The sequence below is a fragment of the Mauremys reevesii genome, linkage group 5 (genome assembly GCF_016161935.1).
Source record: "Mauremys reevesii isolate NIE-2019 linkage group 5, ASM1616193v1, whole genome shotgun sequence".
NCBI classification, from domain to species: Eukaryota; Metazoa; Chordata; order Testudines; family Geoemydidae; genus Mauremys; species Mauremys reevesii.
The window spans coordinates 55,128,244-55,155,767 of record NC_052627.1 but is presented as its reverse complement, the minus strand read 5'-3'; the positions used below and the strand labels follow the sequence as shown (position 1 = coordinate 55,155,767).

Genomic DNA, 27,524 nt, shown 5'->3' with positions numbered 1-27,524 from the left:
TAGTGTTGGTTTCCGCTGACTTTTCAAAGATGCAATGACGGAGCAATTTAATAATATATTGAGCATGATAGAAATTCTACTCATGAAGTTTTCTGAAGCTGCAAAACACACATTGAAAATGTACTCTTTCTCTCAGGCTTGTTGATTAGGTCAGAAGGACTATGTAATCAGACGAATTATATTTTTGTCTCCTACCAGCTAGTAGGAATTATACTGAAACATATTACAAAATCATTCTGGAGGTTTTATTGGTTGGTTTCCAATCACAGGAAATGTTAAATTTCATGAATTCTTGCAGGTAGAAAATAGCTGATGAATACATTAGCTAATGACCTGAAATAGTCTGGAAATAATTCCAAATAGCAGGATAGACACTACTAACTTCTGGATTTTCAGAAATAATCGAACTGCCTTTTAGCAATCACAAAAATTATCTTCTAATTCAATGACAACACTACAAACTTCCTCGTAATGGGCAGAGGCATTTGTAGTGAGATGTCAGAATGTTTCATTGTGTCACGTCAACAACAAAGAATCTCCCTTCCCCTTAGCCTGGTGATTATTCCATATTTAGTATATAAATTATATTTGCTTGACGAATACAAACATCTTTCCTGAGCCTTGGTTGCCATTCCCTCTTACAATGGATGATACTGTGCAAAATAGTGTCCAAATGTCTAGAAAAAGGCAGTAGGTTTAATGCACTGGCAACCAGAGACACAGGATAGAAGAAGAAAAAAATTCCATGACCCTAAGACCACCTGATGACTGAAGTGGCAGCAGCATCTGATTGAGCCATAAGTAAACAAGTTCAACAGCAGGGATTCTGAAATCACTCAGTTCTGGCCTTGAGTATGTCAGGTTTATGATGCCAGTATGGTTTTTGGTTAAGAAGTATGAAGAATTCTGTATTTAATATCTTCTTTTTTCATTATCTATCAGATACTGGAATTCATCACTTTTAAAATCAAGAGTTAAGCATTTTTCCCCTGATCAAGTTGATAGTGGATAGGAAATTTAGCTACCAAATGATGTTTGTGAGAAGTACAGGGCCAGGTGTGGAAGAGTAGCATCGCCTACTGACTATCCAATGAGTTTTTGATACTTTAACTTGATAAATGAATCTTAAATTACAGCTGTCAAGAGGGAGCATAACTAGATTAGGGAAGTCTGAATATGGAAGAAGAGGAATTGAAACCTTTGGTGGGTGTTGGTGTTTAACCAGTACTGTGTCTGTCTTTGCAGATGAAAATCTAAAGTTGTAAAATGATATTTGGGTATGTTTATGTGGGGAAAGTATTCTACCAGTGGCTGTAAAGAACCTTTTCTTTTTCTTTTCTCCCTCCACTAAGCCTCAGAAGAAGAAGGAGGAAAACCTTTTCAGTGTCCAATCTGTGGGTTGGTTATAAAGAGGAAGAGTTACTGGAAACGACACATGGTGATTCATACAGGTTTAAAAAGTCATCAGTGCCCACTCTGTCCATTTCGCTGTGCACGCAAGGACAATCTCAAATCACACATGAAGGTAAGGGCAGTACTTACTGACAATGAAGAGACTGGCTCAGTGAGCAAAAATATATAGAAAAGAAACTATCTGGTTAAAAATCACATATTTTTTTAAAAAAAATTAATTTCCGTACCTGTGCTACTAATAACGTGTTATTAAAAATTAAAGCACAAAAAGTTTTAGATTTTAAAATTTCAATTTGTTTGCCTTTTGGATTTGGTATAATTAGGGCAATGAAAATAGTCTAGTCAGTTTCACCTTCTGGCTCTCCTTTATGGGCACTACAATGCTGTAAAGTTTGATTTGCAGGCATTTCAGGGGAATGTTCAAAACCAAAACAATAACTGTTTTCACTGTAATATGCTTTTGTAAAGAATGTTTTTATTAACTTTAGGTTTTATTTATTATACACAACTTATATTTCAAGCCTAACCTACCTGAAGGTTAAATATCCATGTTAAACTGGCAAAAATGAACAAATTCAACAAAGAAACTTAATGGAAAGGCAGTAAAGTGCTGCAGGGGTTAAAGAATATGGTGTGATGGTTCTTGTGTACCATAATGTGTGCTTCAATGCATGGACACCGGTGAAGTGAAGATGGGCTTTGGCTCATCCAGTCTCTATACAAAGCTGGTGCAAGGATGTTTTGCGCCCTAGGGGAAACGTCCACCTCGCGTCCTCCCCCGTCCCCCCCATCCGCCCTGAGGCGCTCCCCCTGCGGCAGCTACTCACCCTCCGCCCTGAGGCACCCCCCACCCCAGCTCACCCCTGCTCCGCCTCCAACCTGAGCACGCTGTTGCCGCTTCACTTCTCCCACCTCCCAGGCTTGTGGTGCCAATCAGCTTAGGTGCCGCAAGCCTGGGAGGTGGGAGAAGTGAAGCAGCCACAGCGTGCTTGGGGAGGAGGCAGGGCAGGGGTGAGCTGGGGTGGGGAGTTCCCCTGTGTGCCGCCCCCCCCCCCCTTACTTGCCGTAGGCGGCCCTCCCCACGCTCCCCTGCCCCAGCTCCCTCTGCCTAAATGCCGGTGGCGACCGGGGCGGCAGAAGATCCGGCCACCGCGGTCGCTGCCAAAGAAAATGCTGCCCCCCAAATCCTAGCGCCCTAGGTCACCTAAATGGTTGCACCGGCCCTGTCTCTATATAAAGTTACTGAACAGAACTGCTAAGTTTCCTTCACTGGCATATTTGACCTGTTATAGTAGCAATACAATTTTTTGTTTGTCTGAATTATTTGTTTATAGTTATTAACACAGATAAATATGTTTAAAGTACACAGGGAAATATTGGGCTTTTAGGCATGATATGTTACAGCATTTGTTACGTTAAAACGTTTTAGAACACTGGGCCAGATTCTAATCTCACTTACACCAGAACAACTATTTACTTAAGTGGAGTCATCTTGATTTACACTTGTCATGGTTACAGGGCTAGCTGCACCTCTCTTCCCTCTCCAGTCTCTGAGTGCACCACCTCAGGTCTCCAACCTTGTGCCTCTACCTCTCCTGAGGTGGAACCAAGCAATTCTCCCACTCCTAGACAGAGTCCTGGGCTACAGTACCCCATGTATTGATTGTGCTTACCTGGCAGGTCTGACTGGATTCAGTACCTGTAGTTCTTTGGGAGTCAGTGACCAGACAGGCCTTCTCAAACAAAAATATTGTTTAATCTTAAGTGTAGAAACAAAGCATAGCGTAAGAAAAAAAAGTTGAGTTTAAGCAATAAACAGCCTATATGCAGATCTGTCTTACCTAGAGGCTTGTCATCCCTTCTTAAAAACTCTAGGCAGGCCTTTCTTTACGGTCTCCTGTGAACAATTCTCCCTTCCCTAGAGAGAGTCACTTTTAATCCCTCTGAGAAGTCCTGTTTCAGTTTCCGGGGCCTTTAGGTTCTCCTTTGTTTACCAGATGGGTCCCCTGTCTTGACAAGCTCTTCTGGCGAGTTTAGCAGAGGGTCAGAGGCAGGACATCAAAGTGAATGAATGGTTCTTGCACTGTCTCTTAATTGTTGGTTGCTGGATGGCTATTTGAAGCCATGCTACTCTTTCCTACCTACAGGGTTTCAGCCTCTCCTTGAATTATCTCTGTCTTCATACAGTAAAGTCCCTTACAACAATCAGACAAATATACAGATCATATAGTATTCTATGCAGTAATGTGGTGATGGTTTTATGGAAACTTCTCTGTAACACAGATAAAAACATTAAACTGTCCAGTAGCCATTTTTCAAAATTTGTCTTCAACAACAATTTTCAAAGTAACAAAAAATACCAAGGAATTAATTAGGTAAAGCAGAGTCCTCAAAAGAAATCTGACAGCACCAAAAATTATTTGTAGTTGTTCTACTATATATTGAGAAACAGTGTTTAACCAAATCAAGCTATTCATGAGCAGAAAAATTGCAATTACGTTGACTAGTGTGCCAGTTTTATCCCAATATCAGTTAAAACAATGTTTTTATAAATCCATAAGAGCAAAACTGTGATAGAAATTACAGCTGATCCTAGCTGTGTGCACCTTTATGATACAGACCCCAGCTTGTGACAGTATCACAACTGAGAGTTGCAGGGTTCATGCAGGGTTCATACAGGTTCATACAGGTTATATTGTCTTAAAATGCTTTCAGAACAAATCGATAACCAGTATAGTAAAGGACTTATGAATGCAAGGAGTATATTTAAATTCTTGATCATAACCATTGAGACAAGTATTTATATTTCTGTGTGGTGGGTTAGGAATAAAATAAAAAATAAACCCTGAATTAGAATTTTTATAAATATGATAAACCCTGTCACCACCACGATATACACACACTCTTCTCCAGCGCTAGCAACATTTTGAAGAAGACTTGGTTACATCATTGCTTTCTCTAATATGTTTACATGTGCGAAGCGTCCATGCTGCCAAACCAAGGGCCACTTAGATATAAAATTACTTTAGTTCATAATGACAGTAGAGCAGGGGTGGGCAAACTATGGCCCATGGGATTGCCACCCCCATGGCGCTGCAGGGCTAAGGCAGGCTCCCTGCCTGCCCTGACCCTGCGCCACTCCCAGAAGCAGCCAGCACCACGTCCCTGCAGGGGGGCAGGGTCAGAGGGCTCTGTGCCCTCTGTGTCCTCACCTGCGGGTACCTCCCCCGTAGCTCCCATTGGCTGGGAACAGGGAACCGTGACCAATGGGAGCTTCGGGGGAAGGTACCCATAGGCGAGGGCAGCGCACGGAGCCCTCTGCCCCACCTCCCCCAGGGGCCGCAGGGACGTGGTGCTGGCCGCTTCCCAGCGGTGCAGACCCAGAGCAGGCAGGGAGCCTGCCTTAGCCTCGCTGCCACCCTGGAGCTGCTCAAGGTAAGCAGGGCTGGGCTGGAGCCCACACCCTGAACCCTTCCCCTGAGCCCCTCCCACACGCCGCACCCCCTCCTGCTCCCGAGCCCCCTGCCACACTCTACACCCCTCCTGCACTTCAACCCCTTGCCCTGAGCGACTTCCTGCTTATCACACCCCCTCTCATGCCCCGCAGTCCCTCCTGCACCCCAACCCCCTGCCCCAGCCCTACATTCATGGCCCTGCATGCAATTTCCTCACCCAGATGTGGCCCTCAAGCCAAAAAGTTTGCCCACCCCTGCACTAGAGGGTGGTGTTGAGTAGCCACTAATCTGCCCTGAGGCTGGTCTCATGGGATAGTCCCACAAGGTCTCACTCTGACACCCCTTCTGCTCATGTGTGTGTGTGAGGCCGTTATGTGTCCAGATGTGATTCAAAGTGTTGATAGTGATCTTTAAAACCCTTTATGGCTCAGATAACTTGTAAGCCTGTATTTTCCCCCCAATTTCACCATAATGTGTGAGATCAACTGACATGTACTTGAACAAAGTGTTCCCAGATTTAAACCTCTGCAGGTTGGTGACAGAGTGTTCTGAGTGGAGGGCCCTCAACTCTGTCATTCATTCCTCCTTTGTTCTAACAGAGTCTGCATATCAATATGAAGTAAAAGCCCATTGGTTTTCTCTTTAAGTGGGTGATTATAGGGACATTGTGTTAAGTTTACTCCTGGTTTGTAAGATGAAGTGCATCTACTAGGGATTAATATTGATTAACTCGGTGGGGTTTAAAAAAAACAATATTCATACACCCCGAGTCAATTGTAAGAGATGAGATTTTATAAATGAATCAACAAGTAAAATAAACTGGAGCAAATTACAGCCCCCTTATCTATGATATAGAGGTGAGGCCTGCAGACTGCAAATGTCAGCACTCAACACAATGTGATGTCACAGGTCAAAATGGACCATTACATAGTGGGAACTGTGGCCTTCACTGGTCACACCACCCTATTAGAGAAAAGGGCATACAAGGATTGTATGGGCCACATTTGGTCTCACATGCTCACTTTGGCAGTCTCTGGTTTACGGGTACATTCAAATGATCAGAATTACAGTATAAGAGTTTGGAAAATATTTTCTGTTGATAGTATAGTGACATTGGGGCTTGAGATATATTTATATATATTCTCTTTTGCATCAGGGAGGACAAAATCAAGATGAATCCAAAATGCATGTGTGGTTGGTGAGGGGGATAGAAAATATATGTTTGATAAAGTCACTGGCACCCTGCCAGAATGACATGAGTTTTCTTTGGTGATGGGGTAAGCTGATGACAAAAGAAGCACAGGTTTATTTTACCACAATATAAAATGTTTCCTTAACCCTCTCTATTTTTAAAAAAAAAAGTGTTTCCAAAAACAAAAGTACACAAACATAAAATAGGAACAAAAAACTAGAAACAAAACCAAAAGAAAAATTAAATAGAATAGGGTAAAACAAAACCTAAAGCTGTTAATCAGAGGCACAGTATACTTTCTCTTGCTGGAGATTTCACAGCCTTTCAGTGTCCTATCATTCCTTTGAAACTACTTTATCTTACTCTGGCAGACAGGCGTGTCTCCTCTTTATCCTACACAAACTGTTGCCCTAGCCACACCCACTGAGTCTACTATAAATTCAGGCTAAATCCCTGGCTGCAGCCGAGATTGTATGCCATCTCCAGGGCCTATGGTTTCTAGCTATAGCCCACGAAAGCTTATGCTACAACAAATTTGTTAGTCTCTAAGGTGCCACAAGTACTCCTATTCTTTTTGTAGAACAAAAGAATGACTCAAAAATGAAGTCTGTAATGGAATGGATTTGTTTGTCAATTTGCACCATCTGCTCAGACAGGATTCCATCAAAATCCAACCCTTTTTTTGTATAAGTGTGTTGAGAGATTTGTGTCATGTTTTATGTTCAGTAGAGCAGGATGGCAGACAGGATTGTTCAAAGCATTAATCTATTGCAGTCTTCACCCACTGTCATCAAAATCTAGGAGCCTTTTCTTAATTTTGTTTCTTACGGCAGCACAGCCTTGAGTCACAGTACCTTTACCCTCCTCTAGAATTCTAGATGTTGTGCACCTTTCTATTATAATTCGGGAATTTGAGTTTTGATTTTTATTAGTGACTTGTAGGTATTTGCTTAGGGCATCTTTTTTGCCTTTTCATTTCTTAGAAAATCAGTTTTGATAGCTTCATGTTAACTGTCACGCCAATGAGTTTGGACTAGAATACAACATTGCAAGGAGCAGAGCACTTCTGGTGTCTTGACTCCAGCTACAGAACATGTAACTACAGGGTACTGGACTGATTCTAACCCTGACCGTGTTCAGCTTTATACCTACCTTTTTGATAAAGTTTTATCCAAGGACCCCTTTCCACCACCAACTTGCAACTGGAGGCAAGGAAGTGAAAGGCAGGAAGGAAAAATACCCACAGGTGCCTTTCATAAATGAGGGAGGCTGTGAGAATATTGTCATTTAGGGCACGCACATTTTTATGTTTAATAGTTGTATGACATTTGGATTCCATAATTATACCCATAGAAAAACTTAAAATATATTCAGTACAGAAATGTACACTAAAATTAGTTTTTATTCACCTGGGATGAGACAAAAATCATTCATAACCCAAAGTTTCAGTCCTTATGATTGGAAGGCCTATCTGGTCTGCTCCCAGGAACTCAGGACTCATTTCTGGTACTTCAACATGACTTAAACTGGTGCTACACCTGTGGAAAGTGATGTTGACTGGCATAAAGATGGAACAAAGAGGATTTCCGAAGGGAAAAAAAAAGGCAACAAAGACGACAGTTTGTGAGCCCTTCCCTGTCTGGGTTTAATATACAACTGGAATTTATTTTCCTAATTCAAAAAAGATTGTTATGTACTTATTTTGAAATGGCAAAACATAACATAAGGGAGAGTGATAATTTGGGAATAAAATCTCAATGTTTTTTCAATTTCCCCTGGTAGGTAGGTATGGATGAAATTCACCTCAGAACACTGCTGCAGGCTTCAGGCACCCAGCTTCCAACCACTCTGTATCTATGGAGCATGCACATGCTAGGATGCAGCTTCCTGCTCCACTTCCAACACTATTTGCAGAGGGGTTGGTTAAGATCACAAAATTATATTCCAGAAGAGCAATGGGGTATCCGCATAAGGATTTAAGAATAAGCATATGGCTTATTAGAAAATGGATACTGAATGCACAACATTGAGGAATAGCAAAGCAGCAGCTAAGTCTATTATAATAATAATGGGTGACTTCAAAGATCTGTATATAAACTTGTCAATTTTCACATTAGGACAAGATAAAAAGAAGAAATTTGACACTTCAAATTATTGTTTTCCTGGAACAGCTAGTCCTAGAGCACATATCGGGAGAGGCTATTCTCAATTTAGCAATTCAACCTCTCTGTATTATTTAGACTAATTAAGAGTGTAAGTAAGTTCAACATCCTTAGGGGAGGGATCATACCAAAACTAGCATCAGGAAATTTAGACTTGCAATTAGACGAAGGTTTCTAACCATCAGAGGAGTGAAGTTCTGGAACAGCCTTCCAAGAGGAGCAGTGGAGGCAAAAGACATATCTGGCTTTAAGACTAAGCTTGATAAGTTTATGGAAGGGATGGTATGATGGGATAGCCTAATTTTGGCAATTAATTTATCTTTGACTATTAGCAGTAAATATGCCCAATGGCCTGTGATGTGACACTAGGTAGGGTGGAATCTGAGTTACTACAGAGAATTCTTTCCTGGGTTTCTGGCTGGTGAGTCTTGCCCACGTGCTCAGGGTTTAACTGATCACCATATTTGGGGTCCGGAAGGAATTTTCAGGCAGATTGGCAGAGACCCTCGGGATTTTTCCACCTTCCTCTGCAGCGTGGGTCACGGGTCACTTGCTGGAGGATTCTCTGCACCTTGAAGTCTTTAACCATAAGTTGAGGACTTTAATAGCTCAGACATAGGTCAGGGTTTTGTTACAGGAGTGGGTGGTGAGATGCTGTGGCCTGCGTTGAGCAGGAGGTCAGACTAGAAGATCATAATGGTCCCTTCCGACTTTAAAGTCTATGAGTCTATGGTGTAATAGGGTTGGCATCCACTTCTCGTGAGTGCCCCCTCTGATTGGGTGTGATCACAGTCTTTAAACCAGTTCCGGCCCTGGTATGTGGCCATATCCCCAGGGCTTCCTCCCTGGAGGCACTACCTTCCTGCAGCCCTCCCCAAGCTCAGTCCCTACTCAGTCTCCGCAGCCAGCCAGGTGCTCCTTCATTGCTCTCCTGGTCCCTGTTAGCAAGCTGTCTTTAACTCAGTCTTGGCAGCCAACCAGGAGTTTGTCCCTATCCCCACTTAGCTGTCCATGATCATGCTTCTTTTCCAGCCAAGCACACAGTCCTTTCTTCTCCAGCTCTAAGCCACTGCTAACTTCTGCTATGTTCTGCAGTTCCTTTTATATGGTCCTCCTGGGCCTTGATTGGCTGCTTCCCCTGCAGCCACTCTAGCCTGGTGGAGGACCTCTCCACTGCTCCATTCCTGGGATGGGTGTGGCAGAGCCATGAGGCCTCCACCAGGGGGCCTTTGGGCCTAGTCCACCCCATCACACATGGTAATACTAAACTTGAGAAAGGACAGTTGTTTTTGTTTTAAGAAAGGAAAAATGCCCTAAATGAAAAGAGAAAATTATAATTTTTGGTCTTATCATAGTGACTTCTCAAGCATATCCTAACAAGGCCTCAAAAGCATGCATATCACTAAACAGAAATGGAAACAGAAAGGCAAAGTGGGGCAGAGGAGAAATACGTTAAATTGCAAGGTTCAAGAAGGTGTTTTAGCCAATTATATCCTCCAGAAAATGGATATCCATCCCAAACAAAACCAATAGTAAGTAAAGAGCATAAACTATGGTAGCTAAATTGTCAGATAGTAAGTAGGTCAGAAATAAAAATGTTTTTTGTTTATTTACTCTTTAAATTCTAAGTGTATTAGACTCAGGATGTTTACGAGAGAATTGGTGGGTCCACTTGACTGCCAAGGAGTTAAGGGAACAATTAAGGAGGATAATGATGTTTCACAGAAACTAAAGGTTGTCTTTGCATCAGAATTCATCACATTGGGAAGATGCTTCAGAGCTACTCTTTACAAGTAATAAAGGTGAGACACTGTCAGAGGCTGAGGTGCCAAAAAAAGTAGTTCGGGAACAAGTAGGTAAATGTATAGAACAATGAGTGACCTGCACCAGGTGATGTACACCCAAAAGCCCTGAAGGAATTAAAAAATAAAGTGACCAAGCTGCTGAGAAAAATGTCACTTATTAAAATCAGCCAGTAGACTGGAAGATTGCAAATCTTGAACCTGTCTTTAAAAAAGACACGAGGGGTTGATCCTGTAAGTCACAGACCAATACAAGGGAAACTGGTTAAAATGACAAAAATAGAACAGAACACCTTGAATAACATGATATGAAAGGGGTACATGGCTTCTGTAAAGGAAAATCATATTCTCATATACTGGGAAACTTTGAGTGTGTCATCAAAATAATGGATAACGGAGATTCAGTTGAGATAATTAATTTGGCCTTTAAAAAAGCCTTTGGCAAAGCCCCTCACCAAGAGGCTGTCAAGAAAATTAAGTAGTTGTGGAGTGAGGGGTAAAGTACTATCACAGATTAGAAATTGGTTAAGAGACAGTAAAACAACAGTTAGGAATATATTAATCTGTGAAGTATGACAAGAGGTTAACTGCAGATTTCTCTATACTAGGACTAGTATTGTTTGATCTATTTAGTAATGGTCTAGAAAAAGGAGTGAATAGTGAACTGGCAAAATTGCAGATGATGCAACATTACTTAGGAGAGTCAAGACTAGGAGGAATTGAGAAGATCTTCAGAAGGCCTAAAAAAGCTAAGTGATTAGTCAGCACAATGGCAAATGAAATTATTGTTGATAAATGCAAGGGCATGCTTATTAGAAGGAACAGTTTAAACTAGTCATGCTCATTCAGGAAAAATACCTGAGTATCACTGTAGACAGCTGAATGAAAACATCTTCTCATTGTGCAGTAGTGGTTAAAAGAGCAAACAAAATGTTTGAATGTATGTAGACTGGGACAGCAATAATACTGAAAATACTATAATGCCACTATATAAATAGATGACATGCTCTCACCTGTAATTCTGTATTCAGTTCTGCTCAATCAGAAAGCTATATTACAGATACAAGAGGTTCAAAAACAGGCAACAAAATGATTAGCAGCATGGTAAGAACTTCTTATGAAGAAGGAACTGAAAAGAATTTAATTGCTTAGATTAGAGAGGAGGTGACCAGACTGAAGTAATGAATGTGATGGAGAAGATAAATCGAACTTCTTTTTATTCTTTCTTGTAATATGAGAACAAGAGGACACTGAATTCAGCTGCTAGAAACAAAAGGAAATGGGAATGAAAAGGAAATATTTTAATCCCCACCTAATTGGGACCAATTCTGCAAACATGCACAAGCTAAAGTTTAAGTGAGTAGATCCATTGAAGTCAATGGGACTACTAGCATGCTTCAGGTTAATTGATGCAAAAGTCACTTCAGGATCAGGGCCTGAGCCTTTATAACCCATTGTCACAGGATCTCATTTCAGACCAAGAACACTGCAGCATTAAATCAAAGTTTAGACAATTATACAGACAAGGAGAACATCCACCATTATATTAAATAGGATAAAATAAGGTCCTCATGCTCCAAGGCAGGGGTCGGTAACCTTTCAGAAGCACTAGGCCGAGTCTTCATTTATTCACTCTAATTTAAGGTTTCACGTGCCAGTAATACATTTTAATGTTTTTAGAAGGTCTCTTTCTATAAGTCTATAATATATAACTAAACTATTGTTGTATGTAAAGTAAATAAGATTTAAAAAATGTTTAAGAAGCTTCATTTAAAATTAAATTAAAGTGCAGAGCCCCCCCCCCCCCCCCAGACCGGTGGCCAGGACCCGGGCAGTGTGAGTGCCACTGAAAATCAGCTTGTGTGCCGCCTTTGGCACGCATGCCATGGGTTGCCTACCCCTGCTCCAAGGTATAAGCTGAATAGGATTTAAGAAGAAACTTGCCCTATAGGCAGGTTATATTATAGCTATCCACTCCAGGGTTTATTGTTTCTCCTTGTGAAACATCTGGAAGTAGTCAGTATCAGAGAGAGGAGACTGGACAACTGTAGATGGACCATCCAACATATCAATAACAAAGTTCTTTCCTGCAGTCCAGGACCAGGAAGTGAATGACAGTTAAAATCCCTTTAAATGAAAATGATCATTTTCTGTTTTTATCAGTATTTATATTTTTCAAACCAATTAATGTATTGGAATTTTTAAAATACTACTATAGGTGTGCTAGTCACTGCTCTGGAAACTTGTTTCATCCATTTCCTATGGTTTAAACAGGAATCCCTGAATTTGGGTCCAGTGAGCAAGAATTTTTCCTTTTTTATTTATTGTATAATCTGCAAAATTGTAACCTAACATGCATTTTGTTTCAAAATAAAGCAAGTCATGGTCAGCTTGGTGATGTTGCTGTTGTGACCTGTCACAAGAGAAATCCGTGAAATCCAAAACGGACAGACCCATCACCTCTCTCTGAACTCTGGAAACTGCAGAGGTGGCATTCTGAGCCCCTGGGAGAAGAAACTGGGCTTCCACACAAACTTTGCCACCTGACAGCAGCAGTGACTTTGACAGCCTTCAAAAGGAGGCATATTTATGACATGGATCCTCTGGCAGAAGTGGTTAAATGTGGGCGCAGGGAGACATTGATTGGTGGGGATCCTAAAGATTCAGCCAGGCACATGGGAATGTAGTGGGTGTAGGAGATAAAGTTGCCATACTGAAGGAGCTTGAAACTGTTAGTACATCTCAGTGCCTCCTGAAAAAGAAAAAAGTCACTTCTGTATCACAGTAGTACAGATAACTGATTTTGTTGATGTTTTCATTACAAATTCTTATTATTTATGATATATTATACAAATGTTCTGCTGTAAGCAGGGGTTGTTTTAAAACCCACTTTGGGTGCTACAAGGACTGGGTTTCAGCATTAGCTCTTAATATCTTCATTTTGTTAGCTGCAACTTTTAACATCTTAAAATTATTTTTGGCTGTAAATAACACATTTCTATCACATTGAGAATGTCATTCTGTAAGCTCGGTGCAGCAAGGATTATCTCGTACTGAGTGTTTGTACAGCACATACACAATGAGGCCTGATCCTGTTTGGGGCATTTGGGTGCTGCTGCAGTATAAATCTTAGCAGCATCAATGAAATGTACTTTCACTGAATGCAGAAGGGCTAAATGGCATGCAAGATTTGATTGCTTCGCTAACCTTACATCTCTGCAGGCCTGAGTTCAAATCCTGTTTGGGTCACAAGTGAAAATGAGTGTTTTGATCTCAGTTGAGTGCCATTTTGTCCAGATTATATAATCACCAAATAGAATGGAACACATTTACATCTTTAGCAGTATTTGTAAAAGGAATACCTAGGGCTGGAATAGCATGGCTGCTAGAGTCTGAATTTAAACTACATTGGGAAAGTTTGCTGTCATTATGCTTAGGGCCCTACTAAATTCATGGTCCATTTTGGTCAATTTCACGGTCATAAGATTTTTTTAAATTGTAAATTTCATGATTTCAGCTATTATAATCAGAAATTTCAAGGTGTTGTAATTTTAGGGGTCCTAATCCATAAAGGAATTGTGGGTGGGGGGTTGCAAGGTTATTGTAAGGGGAGGAGGGTTGCGGTACTGCTACCTTTACTTCTGTGCTGCTGCTGGAGAGCAGCAGCTGCTGGCCAGGAGCCCAGCTCTGAAGGCAGAACTGCCGCAAACAGCAGCACAGAAGTAAGAATGGCATGGTATGCTATTGCCACTCTTACTTCTGTGATGCTGCCTGCAGAGCTGGGCCCTCAGTCAGCAGCTGCCACTCTACGGTCGCCCAGCTCTGAAGGCAGCAGTGCAGAAGTAAGGGTGGCATGGTATAGTATTACCACCCTTACTTTCGCGCTGCTGCTGCCAGGGTGCTGCCTTCAGAGCTGGATGCCCGGCTAACAGCCGCCACTCTCCAGCTGCCCAGATCTGAAGGCAGTGCAGAAGTAAGGGTGGCAATAATGTGAACCCCCTAAAATAACTTTGTGATCACCCCCTGCAACTCCCTTTTGGGTCAGGCCCCTCAATTTGTGAAATCTCTATAGTATTGGGTGAAAGCACATAAAAGACCAGATTTCACGGGGTGGGAGGAGGAGAGAGACCAGATTTCATGGTCCGTGACACAATTTTCATGGCCACAAATTTGGTAGGGCCCTAATTATGCTTGTTCCCTCCCTGTCATGAATACTAAATTAATCTACGAATTAGAGAGAGAGTGTGTGTGTGTGTGTGTGTACACACACACCCAAGTGGTAGCTCCCAAAGGCCATAGTGGGGTTGGAGTCCCATTGTAATGGGCAGTGTACAAACACACAGGAAGACATGGTCCCTGAGTGGAAGAACTTATAGTCTAAAAATATGGAAGATAAAAGAAACACTTGATAAATCAGAATGGGATGCAAACACTTTATCATATCATGTCATAACAGAATCTTTCATTTTCTGCTAGAATTAGTTCTCAACAAACTATTTCAGTGACTATTTGATATAAACAAGAACTGTGTTTTTCTCATAATGGAGGATTAATATGGGACCTAAATTGATTACAGTATTTGTTATATAAGTTAGCATTTTCAAAGTTTGCACTGAAATATATTATTTACAGAATGGTAAAGGCATAACACTTAACAAAATACACAATAAATAAGGTTCTTGTCCAAGAACCAGCTGCCTGTCTGAATTGAGGAGTCAGAATTTTATATGATGATAGCCATTACAGCCAGGTCATAAAGGTTGATTCGTGTAAAAAGGACTTCTGGTTTCTATGGTGCAGAAACAGGACATATCTGGTTTTTGAACTGGGTCTAGAACTTATGTTCTTTGCTGCCTAGGTGGTGCCATACTATGTTTATTAGAAATTGAACTTTTAGCAAGAGTCTTGTAATGACATGTTCACTAATGAATTGACGTATTTATAAAAATGCGTGTGAGACAGATATACGGGAGAGACCGTTAGAATATTTTTATAACATTTTCCTTAAATGTATGTGTTTGTTTTCAACCATATAATCAGGTTCATCAGCACCAAGACAGGGGAGAAACCTTCCAATGCCAGCTATGCCCTTTCACTTCTTCACGCCACTTCAGCCTGAAACTCCACATGCGTTGCCATCAGCACTTCCTCAGGACAGAAGCCAAAGTGAAGGAGGAAATCCCAGAAACTGAAGTCAAGGGGTCGCCGCAGCTAAATAATGATTCCTGCCCTGGGCAACAGAGGGAAAGAGGATCTGAGCTTACAGGGACAGCATCTGTGTCTAAAACACTTGAGGTGGCTGGGCAGGCCAGTGCTGGTGACCCACCTTTAGTAATAAAGGAAGAACCCAAAGATGACAGCAGCATCTCAGCTAAATCCTTTGCTTTCAGCACTGTTGACAGAGCCACAAACAACACAAAGCTGAAAGACTCCTCTGACTACGTGGCCAATACAGCCTCATCACTATTCAGCCAGGACATCTCCGTCAAGATGGCATCAGACTTTCTCATGAAGCTGTCAGGTAACTGAACGGCAGTCAGCAGCTGCTGCTCCTTCTCACCTTAAGAACCCCCTTTGGTCTGCATCCATTAATTCTTGGAATTGCCATACATTTATTTTTTTCACCTGACTTTAAAACAGGAAATTGTTGGGTTTTTTTTTTTTGGGAGGTCACACCTAATTATTGTATTAGAAGGCTGGGACTAGAAACTCCAGATTCTGTTACTGAGTCAATGTGACGACAGACTAGTCCTCTTGGGTACCATTTTCAGAAATGCTGAGCATCCACAATTGCAGCTGAAGTCAGAGCTATTGTTGCCCAGCATCTCTGAAAATCTAGCCTTTAACCTTCCTCAGCCCTTTACCATCTCTTAAATCTGAGGGAGACTTATAATGCTTGACCCCACTTCACAGGGGTGTGTGAGGCCTAGTTAATCAATGCTAATAAAGAATGGAAGATGTTACTTCATTTTCTTGATTATTATCATCAAAATGTTGGTAGCCTAAGAGGCATGTGAAGAACTTCTGAAAACCTTTGTTTTTAATTGAAATCCCTATTTAATGCAGACCATGCTTCTATTTTTTTCCCCCTTCCTCGGCGCGTTGCCTGCAGAATAATTTTATGAAATTGAGTGTATGTGCCTAGAGAGAATCTGTTGTATTTTCTGTCTTTTATTGTTGGTTTGACTGAACATTTCAGTTTGGGGAATATGCCAGAGGTGGGGGTGAGGCATTATTAGCTAAACATCTTCAAAGTTTGGGCTTGAAAATGTGAAACAGAGGAAGGGAAAAAATGGTTAGTAGAGAATCAGTTCTGCCTTACATGGTGATGGCAGTCCCCAAGGTGCTTTCCATATGCCATTTCTGCCCTTTGGAAGTTTACAATACCCTTTTAAATGGAGAATAACTGGTCACTGCATTCCTTTAAATGAACTGTGACTTGCATTTCAGTAAATGTCATTGCCAGGTGAACCAGAGGATCAAGCGCTGGTCTAATGTCCCTTTGCTCAGTCACACTTCAGTCTGGTCTTTTGGAATGGCTTAGTGTCCTCATCTGCCCCAGATCTTTGTACCTCTGGGAGTACAGAGACTCTTACCTGAGAACACAGGATGGAACAAGGAGAGAGATGGAAAATAAAGTCTCAGGGTTCGTAGAGCCAACCTGACACAAAGCAAAAGGGAGAGGAAAAGACGAATGAGAAGTCAGGGATGGGAATAGCAAACAGCTCTCATTAAGTTTCAAAAGAAGCTATGGAAACGTCTGGATTTTAGAAGTACATGTTGACTTTTTTTCCCCTTTTTTGTTATGGAAAAACATTTTTTGTTTGCACCTTATTTTGTTGCTGTTGAATTTCTAACTTAACCCCTAGAAGAAGCCCATTTTTTGTTGTGGTTCTGACAACTAGTTTAGATTAGTGTTGCTTAAGAGCATGTTATGCAGTAAGTGGCTCTCTAGACCTCAGCGGTACTGCACTGTAGATAATAGAGCTCATGATGGCCGCTTAGAGCATAAATTGAGAGCAGAAAGCAAGAGGCGAAAAAGCCTGATAACTGGAAAAAAAAAACCCCACAACATTCTGATCTGTTGTTTTTCATGTAACAGTTGATGGGGAGCTGTTTACAGTTTGGCAGACAATCATGTTTTCAATGACTGATCTGTTGGCATCAGAAAAAGGATACAAATGTACATTATTCATGCAAAAAGACCCATGCAGTTATTTTATGGTGACTTACTAAAGGTCCTGAAACCTGACTTGTATGCACTGTTACCTAGCAACATGCTATAAAGTCACTCGGGGAGTGAGATGTATCTGTAATTTTGTGTGTGTGCATATTTGGATGAAAATGTACTGCCACCATCACCAAGTTTACTATACAAGAAAAGCTATGTTAAAGGGGAAGGAATGTATTTTCCAGAGGGGTTGATATTTTGAAACATAATTCGAAATACTATATGCTTAGTTGGTGCTATTACCTATGCAAAATGCGTGGCTATATAGCAGTAGCAGTGCTCTTTTATTTAACACGTCTGATAAATATTAGCTGTATTTTTTCTGTTTCCAGGTTTTTCAGTTAGTGTACTGAATCCAGGCCCTTTGATTAGTTTCTTATAATGACACAATTAACTCTCAGCTCTTAACTTTTCAAGAATATAAATCTTTTGACTTCTCAAATGGCATGTGACAGACTCTTTCCAGAGAAATTGTCCGGCTAGATGTGACTCTTTAGTTTGTTTCACCTTTTCTGAAATAGAAGATGTAAACCGATTCAGCAATTTTGAAGTCCAAAACCTAAAAAAAAACCCTGAAATACTTTCCAGATTTTATCATGTAGAGTCAAAACAGTTTAATTTAAAAGATACTTGCAAGCTGTGTGTGCTAGTGCTTCCTAGTGTTCTAGTTTAAATGAGGCTGGTCTAAGGATTTTTGTTTGGTTAGGGGCATAGGACTGGAAGAGACCTGCTGGGTCATTGAGTCTTGTCCCCAGCTATTGCAGGGAACCTGGTCATAATCCTGTTCACAAACTTAGCAAACTCTATCTTCAAACTAAGGTTGTTTGCCCTGACTACTCCTATTGAAGTGTTGTACTAGAACCTCGCTCCTCTGATGGTTAGGAACCTTCCTCTCATTTCCAGCCTAAATTTATTCATGGCCAGTTTATGTCCATTTGTTCTTGTGCCAACATTGTCCGTTAGCTGAAATAGCTCATCTCCCTCCCTGGTGGTTACTCCTCCCCATAATGTATTTATAGAAAGCAATCATGTCCCCTCTGAGCCATCTTTTTTGCTAGGTTAAATTAACCAAGCCCTTTTAATCTCCCATCAGAAAGTAGGCTCCCTATTTCCTGATCATCCTGCACCTGTTCCAGTTCCAATTCAACTTCCTGGAACGTGGTGAGCAGAATTGTACACAATATTTAAAGTGAGGTGTCACAGATCTGCAGGCCTAGTGCTCTGGAACTGCTTTGGAGCAATCCCTGGGAGGACTCCTTCAGTGTGCCAGACCCCCTTAGGGCCTCACTCTTTCATTAGAGTTAAGCCATTCAGCTTCACCGCCTCCTTGGACTGAACCTCAGAGCCTTCAGCACCCTGATTCACACCATGAGCTCCCTTCAGCGAGTCCACCCGAGGTGGACATCTGAGGGAGACTTATACACCCAAAGGAGGTAATGCATCGCTACCTTGAGCATCTGCAGTGACTCTCAGCCAGTGTTGTAAAAATGTACGGTTTATTACAGCATTTCTCAACCAGGGGGTCCAGGGCCTTCTTGGGGTTGGGGGAGGGGGTGTGAGCAGTTTTCAGAGGGTCCACCAAGCTGGGCTGGCATTAGACTCACTGGTACCTAAGGAAGGAAGCCAAAGCCCCTCTGCGTGGAGCTGAAGCCCAGTGCCCCGAGCCCTGCTACCCGGGGCTGAAGCCACAGCCTGAGCAACTTAGCTTCACGGGGCCCCCTGTTATGTGGGGCCCCAGGCAGTTGCCCTGCTTGCTACCCTCTAATGCCAGCCTTGGCTTTTTAAGCAGAAAAACAGTCATTGTGGCACAGGTGGGCCATGGAGTTTTTATAGCATGTTGAGGGGGCCTCAGAAAGAAAAAGGATGAGAATCCCTGGTTTATTAAATGTGTGGAATACAGCATAGAAAGATCTTGGTTAGCACAGAGAGAAGAAAGTTACACCTTGGTCCATTCTGGTTAGCCCAGAGTGCCAGCCAAGCAGTGTGTCCCTCCTTAGCTCCTGCTCTGTCCCCTGCTGTCCTCTTTGTGCAAATTCCCCAGCGAGTCACACCTGGCCCCTCCTCAGTCCTTTGTTCTCCAGCTGGCCAAACATGACTGGCTTCTTGACCATCCACAATCGTTAGTTGCTAGGAAGCAAATGTTCCGGGGTCGGGTTTGCCATTGTCTTCATGGACTCTCCAGTGACATGGGCCACAAACTTGAGACAGCTAGGCTTCATCCATACTGTGTGGTAGCCTGCCTGAGAGTAGACAGCCCTTTTCCATCCCCAAGATGACCGTGCAGCATATAAGGGAAATTGAGGGACTTAAAGTATTCATACAAAATATTACAGAAAATTCCCACTCTGTTACATGAGGTGTTTGCTGTACCTGTACAATGGTATTAATACTTCTTCTGGAAATGCCTCGCTTGATACATCCTAGGATTGTATTTGCCTTTTCCACAGCCGCATCACATTTGTCATAGTTATCTTGTGATTGACTAATACACCCAGGTCTTTCTCCTCTTGTGTTGTTTCCAGTTGATAGCAGAAGTTCTTATTTGTCCCTGTGTGCATGACTTTGATTCCCCCTCTAATATGGGGGAAAAACTAACAGGAGCACTCATCAATATATAAAGATTGGCCAGCCTTGCTTGTTAAAGAAACTACAGTCTGTATTTAAGGAGGGGGGGGGCAAATCCCTTTTAATTCATAACTGATATCACAGCCACATGAAGATACACATTTTAGGAAATAATACTGTCTTGGGATTCTGATGACTGCAAAACACTAAACTCTGTACTCATGTTTTCAACCCATTTCTATTGCTCCAGTCCTCAAGATTATTCAATTCTTCCTTTATAATATCCCAACCTTCCTTTATTTTGATGGTATCTCCCAACTTTTTATCATCAGCCGATTTCATTAATGGTCAGTAATTAAAATATAAAATAAGATTGGTCCCAAGACCTGATCCTTGAGAAACTCCACCAGTAACCTCCCTCTAGCTTGATAGTTCTCCTTTCAGCACAACCTTGTGCCAGTTTCGTACCCACTTTATAATTCTTCTACTAATCCCCATCTTCTCCAGTTTAATAATTTCCCTTTAGCTTGTTAGCTACTGATTATGATCATGTAGTCTGTTTGACTCTCTGTAATGACCCCGATCCAGCAAATCAATTAAGCATGGATTTTACTTTTTTGCATTTACTTAGTGCAAACAGGCCTAAAGTTAAACACGTGCTTAAGTGCTTTGTTGAATCAGGGCCAACATGTTTTTTCATTTTGTTTTAGTTTTCTGTACATCAATTCCATACAGAAACCTTGTAACTGCATTTGTAACTTAATCTGCAGAATGTTAGTTTCTATTTTTATGGTTTAAATTTTAACCGATTCAAAGTATGTATCTGTGTGGAAAATTTTTGCCCTTTCAATAATTTTTAAAATTTTGTTTCCTATTGTTATAAAACAGTGTTTTCTCACAATAAGCCAAATTGCCATGGCTAGCATAGTATAATAACATCCTTACTGTGCTAGTTTTATGTGCGGTGTTTACTTTTCATCACATTTTAAAATAAACGAGTCCCATTGAAATAAATGTCATTCTTGATCTACTGATTTCAAAGGGACTTTGTGTGGAAACAATAATTGTAAAGCATACTTCATTCCCTTTCTCCTCCTTGTGTTCACCCAATTGCATTGCCCTAGACAACATCTCTTTTTATCTTAGGATGTACTTTGCTTCTACAGTTCTTTTTATGTTGTTCAAATTGCTCATGTAAAAACACTCTAATATGGGGGAAAAGCTAACAGGAGCACTCATCAATATATAAAGATTGGCCAGCCTTGCTTGTTAAAGAAACTACAGTCTGTATTTAAGGAGGGAGGCAAATCGCTTTTAATTCATAACTGTTATCACAGCCACATGAAGATACGCATTTTAGGAAATAATACTGTCTTGGGATTCTGATGACTGCAAAACACTAAACTCTGTACTCATGTTTTCTCAGCTGAATCCATTGATAGAATAATAAACTACGAAATCAGCTGACTGCTACATATAGTACATAATTAGGTAATTTGCATTATTAGTTAGAAAGATTATCCATACTGTGTGGGTTCTTGAAAACCTTTGTACTTATGTGATGTCAAGCAAAATCTCCCGGCAAAGTTTCCGATCAACAGTGCTGAATTGGCTGGTTTGGAGACTCTTCAAAAGGTTATTTTTAAAATAATAAAAAGTACACCCAATTAAATTGTCATAACTGACATATTTCTTTAGCAATTCCAAGGAAAAGAATATACTGCATATGTTTAAAGTTCATAGTTTATGCCCAAATCAGAGATTTCAAATAGAATATGTAAGCACACATGGCTGGCAAATATTTGGTCATGTCCTTAAGTTAAAAACATTGTAAATTCCATAATGCTGCTGTCAGTGTAGATATTCCTGATGTCAAGATAGTTCTTTGAAGTGTCTCTTCAGATTCACATTTTCATAATTTCTGTCTAGATCTTTAATTGAAAATAAAACCCAAAAAGGGCAATAGTTTTTAATTAAAAGTTGGACAAATAAAAGCTTTTAATAACCTCTACTTCTGATATATCACCAGCTTCATCTTCCCTTCCCCAATAGATTGCTGTTTTACATTCAAGAATTTCTTGGCATCATCAAAATCAAATCTCTCATATTTTACACCTCCCAGAAACGCACAGAATTTAGCAGTATATAGGAATGCAAAGTCTGAGCTAATGAAGGGTGATTTGAACTTTAGTACAACAAACTGCTTCCCAGCGCATTTCCCCAAGACACAGCAAGGAATATACAACCCTGTGCTTCTAGAAAGTGTATATTTTCAACCTAGATTTAAAATGTGCACAAACTATTATTCCCAGAAACAAATATAATGATAATTCTGTTTGTTCTGTGATGGGATCTACTTCTCTGAGCAGAAGTCATAACTCATGGGCCTTTCAGTCAGATCCACTGGCAAAAAGGCAGAGTTTCATTCGCTCATTCTTTGAAACCTCCTTCTACCAGCATTTTTGCTAAGCCAAACTGCCCCTTCCCTAGTACACCTCTACCCCGATATAACGCGACCAAATATAACACAAATTCGGATATAACACGGTAAAGCAGTGCTGCGGTGGGGCGGGGCTGCGCGCGCGGGTCAAAGCAAGTTCAATATAATGCGGTTTCACCTATAACGCAGGAAGATTTTTTGGCTCCCAAGGACAGCGTTATATCAGGGTAGAGGTGTATCTCTGCTTTCATGGAGGAGAGCAGATGTTTTGTCTGCTGTTCCCTGTGAGAGAGCCTTCTGCAAGAAAGACTTTCCCATGGAAAAGAAGTCATTTCCCCCCCCCTTCCTCTAGCTTAGTCTTCCTCTGGTAGGGTGGAAAGGGCCCTCGCAGCGGGTCTCACTTTGCTGCACAACAGACTAGGGACGTATCAGTGGGTTCAGCAGGATGGTTTTGGCACTTGGTACTGACCTGCTTTCTCTTCAGGATCATGCCTCTGTTGCAATGGGCCATGCTCCACGTTGCTGGCAAACAGGGGGATGGCTCTGAGGACAGTAGTAGAGGTGTTTTTAAACCAAAATTTTCCTGTCTTCACCCTACCAGAACCTGCATCACACCAAGGAGCCTGCAAGCAGGTTCCCAGTAAGGGAAGGAAAACTCATTCAGCGGGCTCCACACAGACAAGCAGCCCCCATTTTTCTGTGCATCTCTCCCTATGGCCAGTCACACTCCTACTCTGCATGGTTTCTTTTCTGGGTTCACTGTTCAGAACTAGCTGTAATTCAGCCAGTGGTGGTGAGGGAAGGGATTTCTTCTGGCAATACTTGTGTGTGAACTAGCACTCTATGGTTTCCTTAAAGGTCCCTCCCAAGCACTTAGGTTCAAAACAGTTTAAGAGAAGGTGGGGCTAATTAGCTAAGTTTTTTTTGAACCCTTCACTTCTACTATTACTTCCAATTTGCCTTAATGTTCCTAAACAAGATGATTTGGATAACTATGAATTTAAATAGAGTGTTGCACCTGATTGGTTGTTGCTCAGGGGTAAGTCTTAACACTCATATCCCTTCCCTTTGAGTATGCCTACACTACAGTTTCACCACCCTAGTTCGTATGGAACTAGGGTTTCACTTTGACAATGTATATTTCAATTCAGATCCTTATTGAGGATCTCAAACACCCACAGAGAATTTACTGGCAATAGTTCCCATAGAGGCGAATATCTTTGGAGTGGGGAGCCTGGGTGGTAGTCTATTTGGTTTTCCTGAGGCAGAGATTGAGTACACAAGGAGTTGGAAACAGAACAGAATTGTGTTACAGCACCTCATGTATGGTGAGTGACAACTGATGTTCTGTAATATATCAGATCCTTTGAGGAGAGGCCACCGGAGACCCAGCTAGATTCTATCCTGTCAGGAGAATGGTATTTCTCTTTCCAAGCCATGAACAGTCTTTTTCTAATAAGTCAAACAGAAACTATCAGGCAAATGGGATCTTATTCTGAAAAGTCAATAACAGACCTCAGCCATATAGTTTCTTCCTGCAAAGAGATCTGTTCACCACTTGCTCCTTTTTGAGAGTTTGCAGATTTTACAAACTTCCTGGCTATCTGCAAGTGTGAACTAGGGTCTCTTATATAGTTTGCTGAAGTTCACCTCTAGATACCCCCCCTCCCTGCAACTTTCCCAATAGCAAAAATGGCGAGGAATACTTATCAGTCAGACTGTTAGCCCTTTACTCATCACAGCTTCCCTTTAGGGTGTGAATGTTCAAAGTCAAACAATGGAGCCTTCCAAATATAGTGAATTTGAATAATCAGAATTCCTTGGTTCTTCCTGATCCCCAATGCCCGCAACTTTCCACCTGGAATCTTAGTAAGTATTCACTTATTGAGTCACTCAAGCATTCTAGCCTCTATGGGATCCCAGCTAAAAAATTATTCCTTTCTTTTCTTCCTATAAACTCTAGGGTTCCATATAGAAAGTTTTCCTTTCTTAGCTTACTTAGCTTCCAGTCTCAGCACTTCATGCCATTGATCTTCACAACTCCCACTGCTGTCTTTGGTTGCATCCTGCTATCTCATGCCTTTGTAGTTGCAGCTCACAAGCACCACTTATAGGGCATCCTGGGGTCCGAGGTTATTGCTGTGTGGTACTAGAGCCATTCATTAGAGTCACTTTCAACCATGGTGTGTCTATTTGCTGGCTCTGTAGATCTCATTTCTTGCAGCCTTCCCTTCAGCAGGAAGGTTGAGTGGGGATTCTTTTATTTTCTTAAATTCATACTTTCAACCCTCTCGTAGCTGGACGACAGACCAGTCTTTCACTGTGCCCAACTTATAACACCAAGCTTCACTTGAAGCAGATCATTCCTTTTCTTTTTTTCAATCATAAGTGTTGTGAGCACTGAGAAATACACCGTAAGTGAATTGGTTTGGTCAGCAGCTTCTGTTGAAAACTTTCTGATTTCTTTATTTGTAATGACTATGACATCTGTTCACTATTTCTCCCAGTGTGGTTGGTGATTGGTCACTGTGTGCTACTTCCCACGTGTTATGATGAATTTTGTCTAGAGCAGTGAAACCAGGACTGAAGAGAGACCAGATTAGTTTTCTTACCTGTAATTTTAATTTATCCTAGTGCAGATCCATCACTCTGGAAACCTTCTTTATGTTTATCTACTCTTCTATATAGGCTTGGTTTAGCTTGGAATCCTCTTTATTATCTTTCAAGTTAGAGTGACAGGGAATGTTAAATGGAGCTGTTGTGGTGATATCAACATAATAGTTGGTTCTTTTTTCATTTAATTATAATAACTGGCAGGTACCCAGGCAGAAATGAGAGATGACACCCATTTTGCCTAAGGGACAAATTTCATGAGATGGAAGGCATGAGAATCCTTAAAGCAAATATTGCAAGACTCATGACAAAGTCACGAATGTTGCAAGACAACACTACCAAAGCTCAGCGAGTGACTTATTGAGTCAGTGCTGGCCACAGAGCACCAGACTTAGTCGACTAAGGCTGAAGAGACTGCCCCAACAGCAGGGTTGAATGTTGTGGGGGAGCTGCTTACTCTGTTCCTAGGTAGGTATGGGATTAGAGAGGGATAGAATGGCAGCTCCCCAGTGCCCTGGAGAGATGGTAAGGAGAGTCTGCCTGCAACAGGGAGGCCTGCATTTTTGAGTGCACATGAAGTGGAATTTTGAACAAGAGATAGTTACGAGCAAATTGGGGGCAGGTAGCTTTGCCTAAAGGTTAAAAAATTAAAAGGCAGGGGGAAAATAATATGACAGTTTTTAAAATAAATCTAATGATTTAAGGCATTCTCATAATTTTAGGGGGCCTGACTCATGAGTTTAGAATGTTTGGGGTTGGCAATATTGTTTAAGTGGTATCCAGGTCCCTGGTTTCACCAAGGTGACTACATCCAGTGCCACGGATCTAACACTAGCAACTACTAACTGAAGAGCTATTTGCCAAAGTGGTTCTGTGCCCAGCCAACATAAGCAGCATCAAGATCTATGGACCTTGCTCCTAGAAGTAGTAGTTGCTTACATGAGGCATTTTAAAAGCTATTTAAAAAGAAAACCTGTTTGCTTTGTTTTGGTTTTTCTTCAGGGTGAGAACTGGGGTTAAAAGGATATTTTAACAAAATCTCCAAATATTTTGATGATTCAGGGCTGTTTTCCCCAAGAAGTGTTTGGGACCGCTAAAAATCCTTCTATTCACATGCATAAGATTATTACAACAAACCATTTGGGTAACTAATTTGCTCTTCTCTTCATTTCCCTTTGCACCCCTCTTCTGCCTTCTCTCTTGCTATCTTTTATTGTTCCTCTCTTTTATATCCAGTTTTAAAAAAATAGCTTCATAACTAAATGGTTATGGGTTGTGTCAAATTGGCTATTATGTGAAGTGGTATCCTTAGGTGTCTCTGAGGCTTGTGGCAGACATACAAGACAGCACAAGCAATGGAAAAGCTGTTGTGGGGGCAGGGGCAGAAGAAGAAAGGGAGAAGTGGGAAATGGACGTTTCCTTGAGATTCAGCACTCTGAGCTCTTGTGTACCAAAGGTGCAGATACGTACCTACCCCACCAGCCATCTCTAAATGGTGTGTCATGTTCTAGCGCCCAATACCTGCTCCAGCTGTTCTTGGGTTGCAGTTCATTCCTATTTCTTGCTGCTGTGAGATTATGCATTACACATTTCATTAAGTCCAGCCTTTTAACTCCCTTGACAGCTGCAAATCAAAAAGAACCCTTGACTGCTACATTTAAAGTGAAAGACGAGCCTCGGGATGAAGAAGCTGCAAGCTCAACCTTGTCTCTGTCCAGCTATGTGTTCAACCAGGGACCCGAAGCCTCAGCCCCAAGCATCCCTGAGGAGACTGTCAAGCCACAGGAAGTGCAGACAAATGTGTTAAGGCAGGACATGTCTGTCAAGGCAGCATCTGAGCTCCTCATGAAGCTATCAGGTAATTGATTACTTTAAAAATATTCAGCTTCTTAAATGTTCACCTGTATGCTAGCTGAAGAAAAGGCATATGGTATCAGTTACAATTGAAGGAGCAGCAAAGATACCTCTACCCACCCTCAGATAGACAGATCTAAGGTGCCTATCAACCTGGTGTCTAATTATTGCAGTGCACAGATTTCAGTGGTCTTCAGGTTAATGACTATAAAATCAGTCAACAGAACTGATCACTTAAAATTTGCATATGTTGAAATAGTTTTATAATGTGCCAGAACACTTCCATACCTAATTTATTTACGTCTGTCTCTCTCTTCATTAACACCGTCAGAGTGTGTATTTGTATTGTACACATGGTGTAGGTATCTGCCATAACCTTACACGTTATGGGCTTTAGAGCCTTTCGTTTGAGTGCAATATCCTAAACTGTAAGAATGCCTTATAAAGTAGATACTGTAGATTGAACAGGCTTTGTAGTGAGTTACAAGCCACTTGAACTTGACTTCATCGCTTTACTTTTTCTCTATATATCCCCAATAGAAATACAGTAACTCCTCACTTTAAGTCATCCTGGTTAACGTTGTTTCGTTGTTACGTTGCTGATCAATTAGGGAACATGCTCATTTAAAGTTGTGCAATGCTCCACTCTTACGTTGTTTGACTGCCTGCTTTCTCCACAACTGGCAGCCTCCCTATGCTGCCCCCAGTGCCTCTCGCCCGCCGGCAGACCCCGCGCATCAGTGCCTTCCCCCTCCTCCTCTGCCTCCTGCTTGCGGCAATCAGCTGGCTTGTGCTGT

The 27,524-nt window shown here is 41.5% G+C and overlaps 1 protein-coding gene and 1 long non-coding RNA gene across 4 annotated transcripts in view; one reads left to right on the top strand and one right to left on the bottom strand.

Annotated features, from left to right (window-relative positions):
- The window catches only part of ZNF827 (zinc finger protein 827), a 127,473-nt gene that overhangs the window by 30,320 nt on the left and 69,629 nt on the right, over positions 1-27,524 (top strand). For all 3 annotated transcript variants that reach the window (XM_039540924.1, XM_039540922.1, XM_039540923.1), the window contains 3 exons: positions 1,353-1,525; positions 15,065-15,545; positions 26,498-26,731. In XM_039540924.1, coding sequence (XP_039396858.1) covers positions 1,353-1,525; positions 15,065-15,545; positions 26,498-26,731 — 888 coding nt within the window. The remainder of the gene's footprint in view (positions 1-1,352; positions 1,526-15,064; positions 15,546-26,497; positions 26,732-27,524) is intronic.
- On the bottom strand, positions 12,410-19,289 carry LOC120406307. Its single transcript, XR_005599213.1, has 3 exons — positions 19,198-19,289; positions 16,621-16,685; positions 12,410-12,776 (listed from the first exon to the last, which is right to left on the bottom strand). It is a non-coding gene; the product is annotated as an uncharacterized LOC120406307 (long non-coding RNA).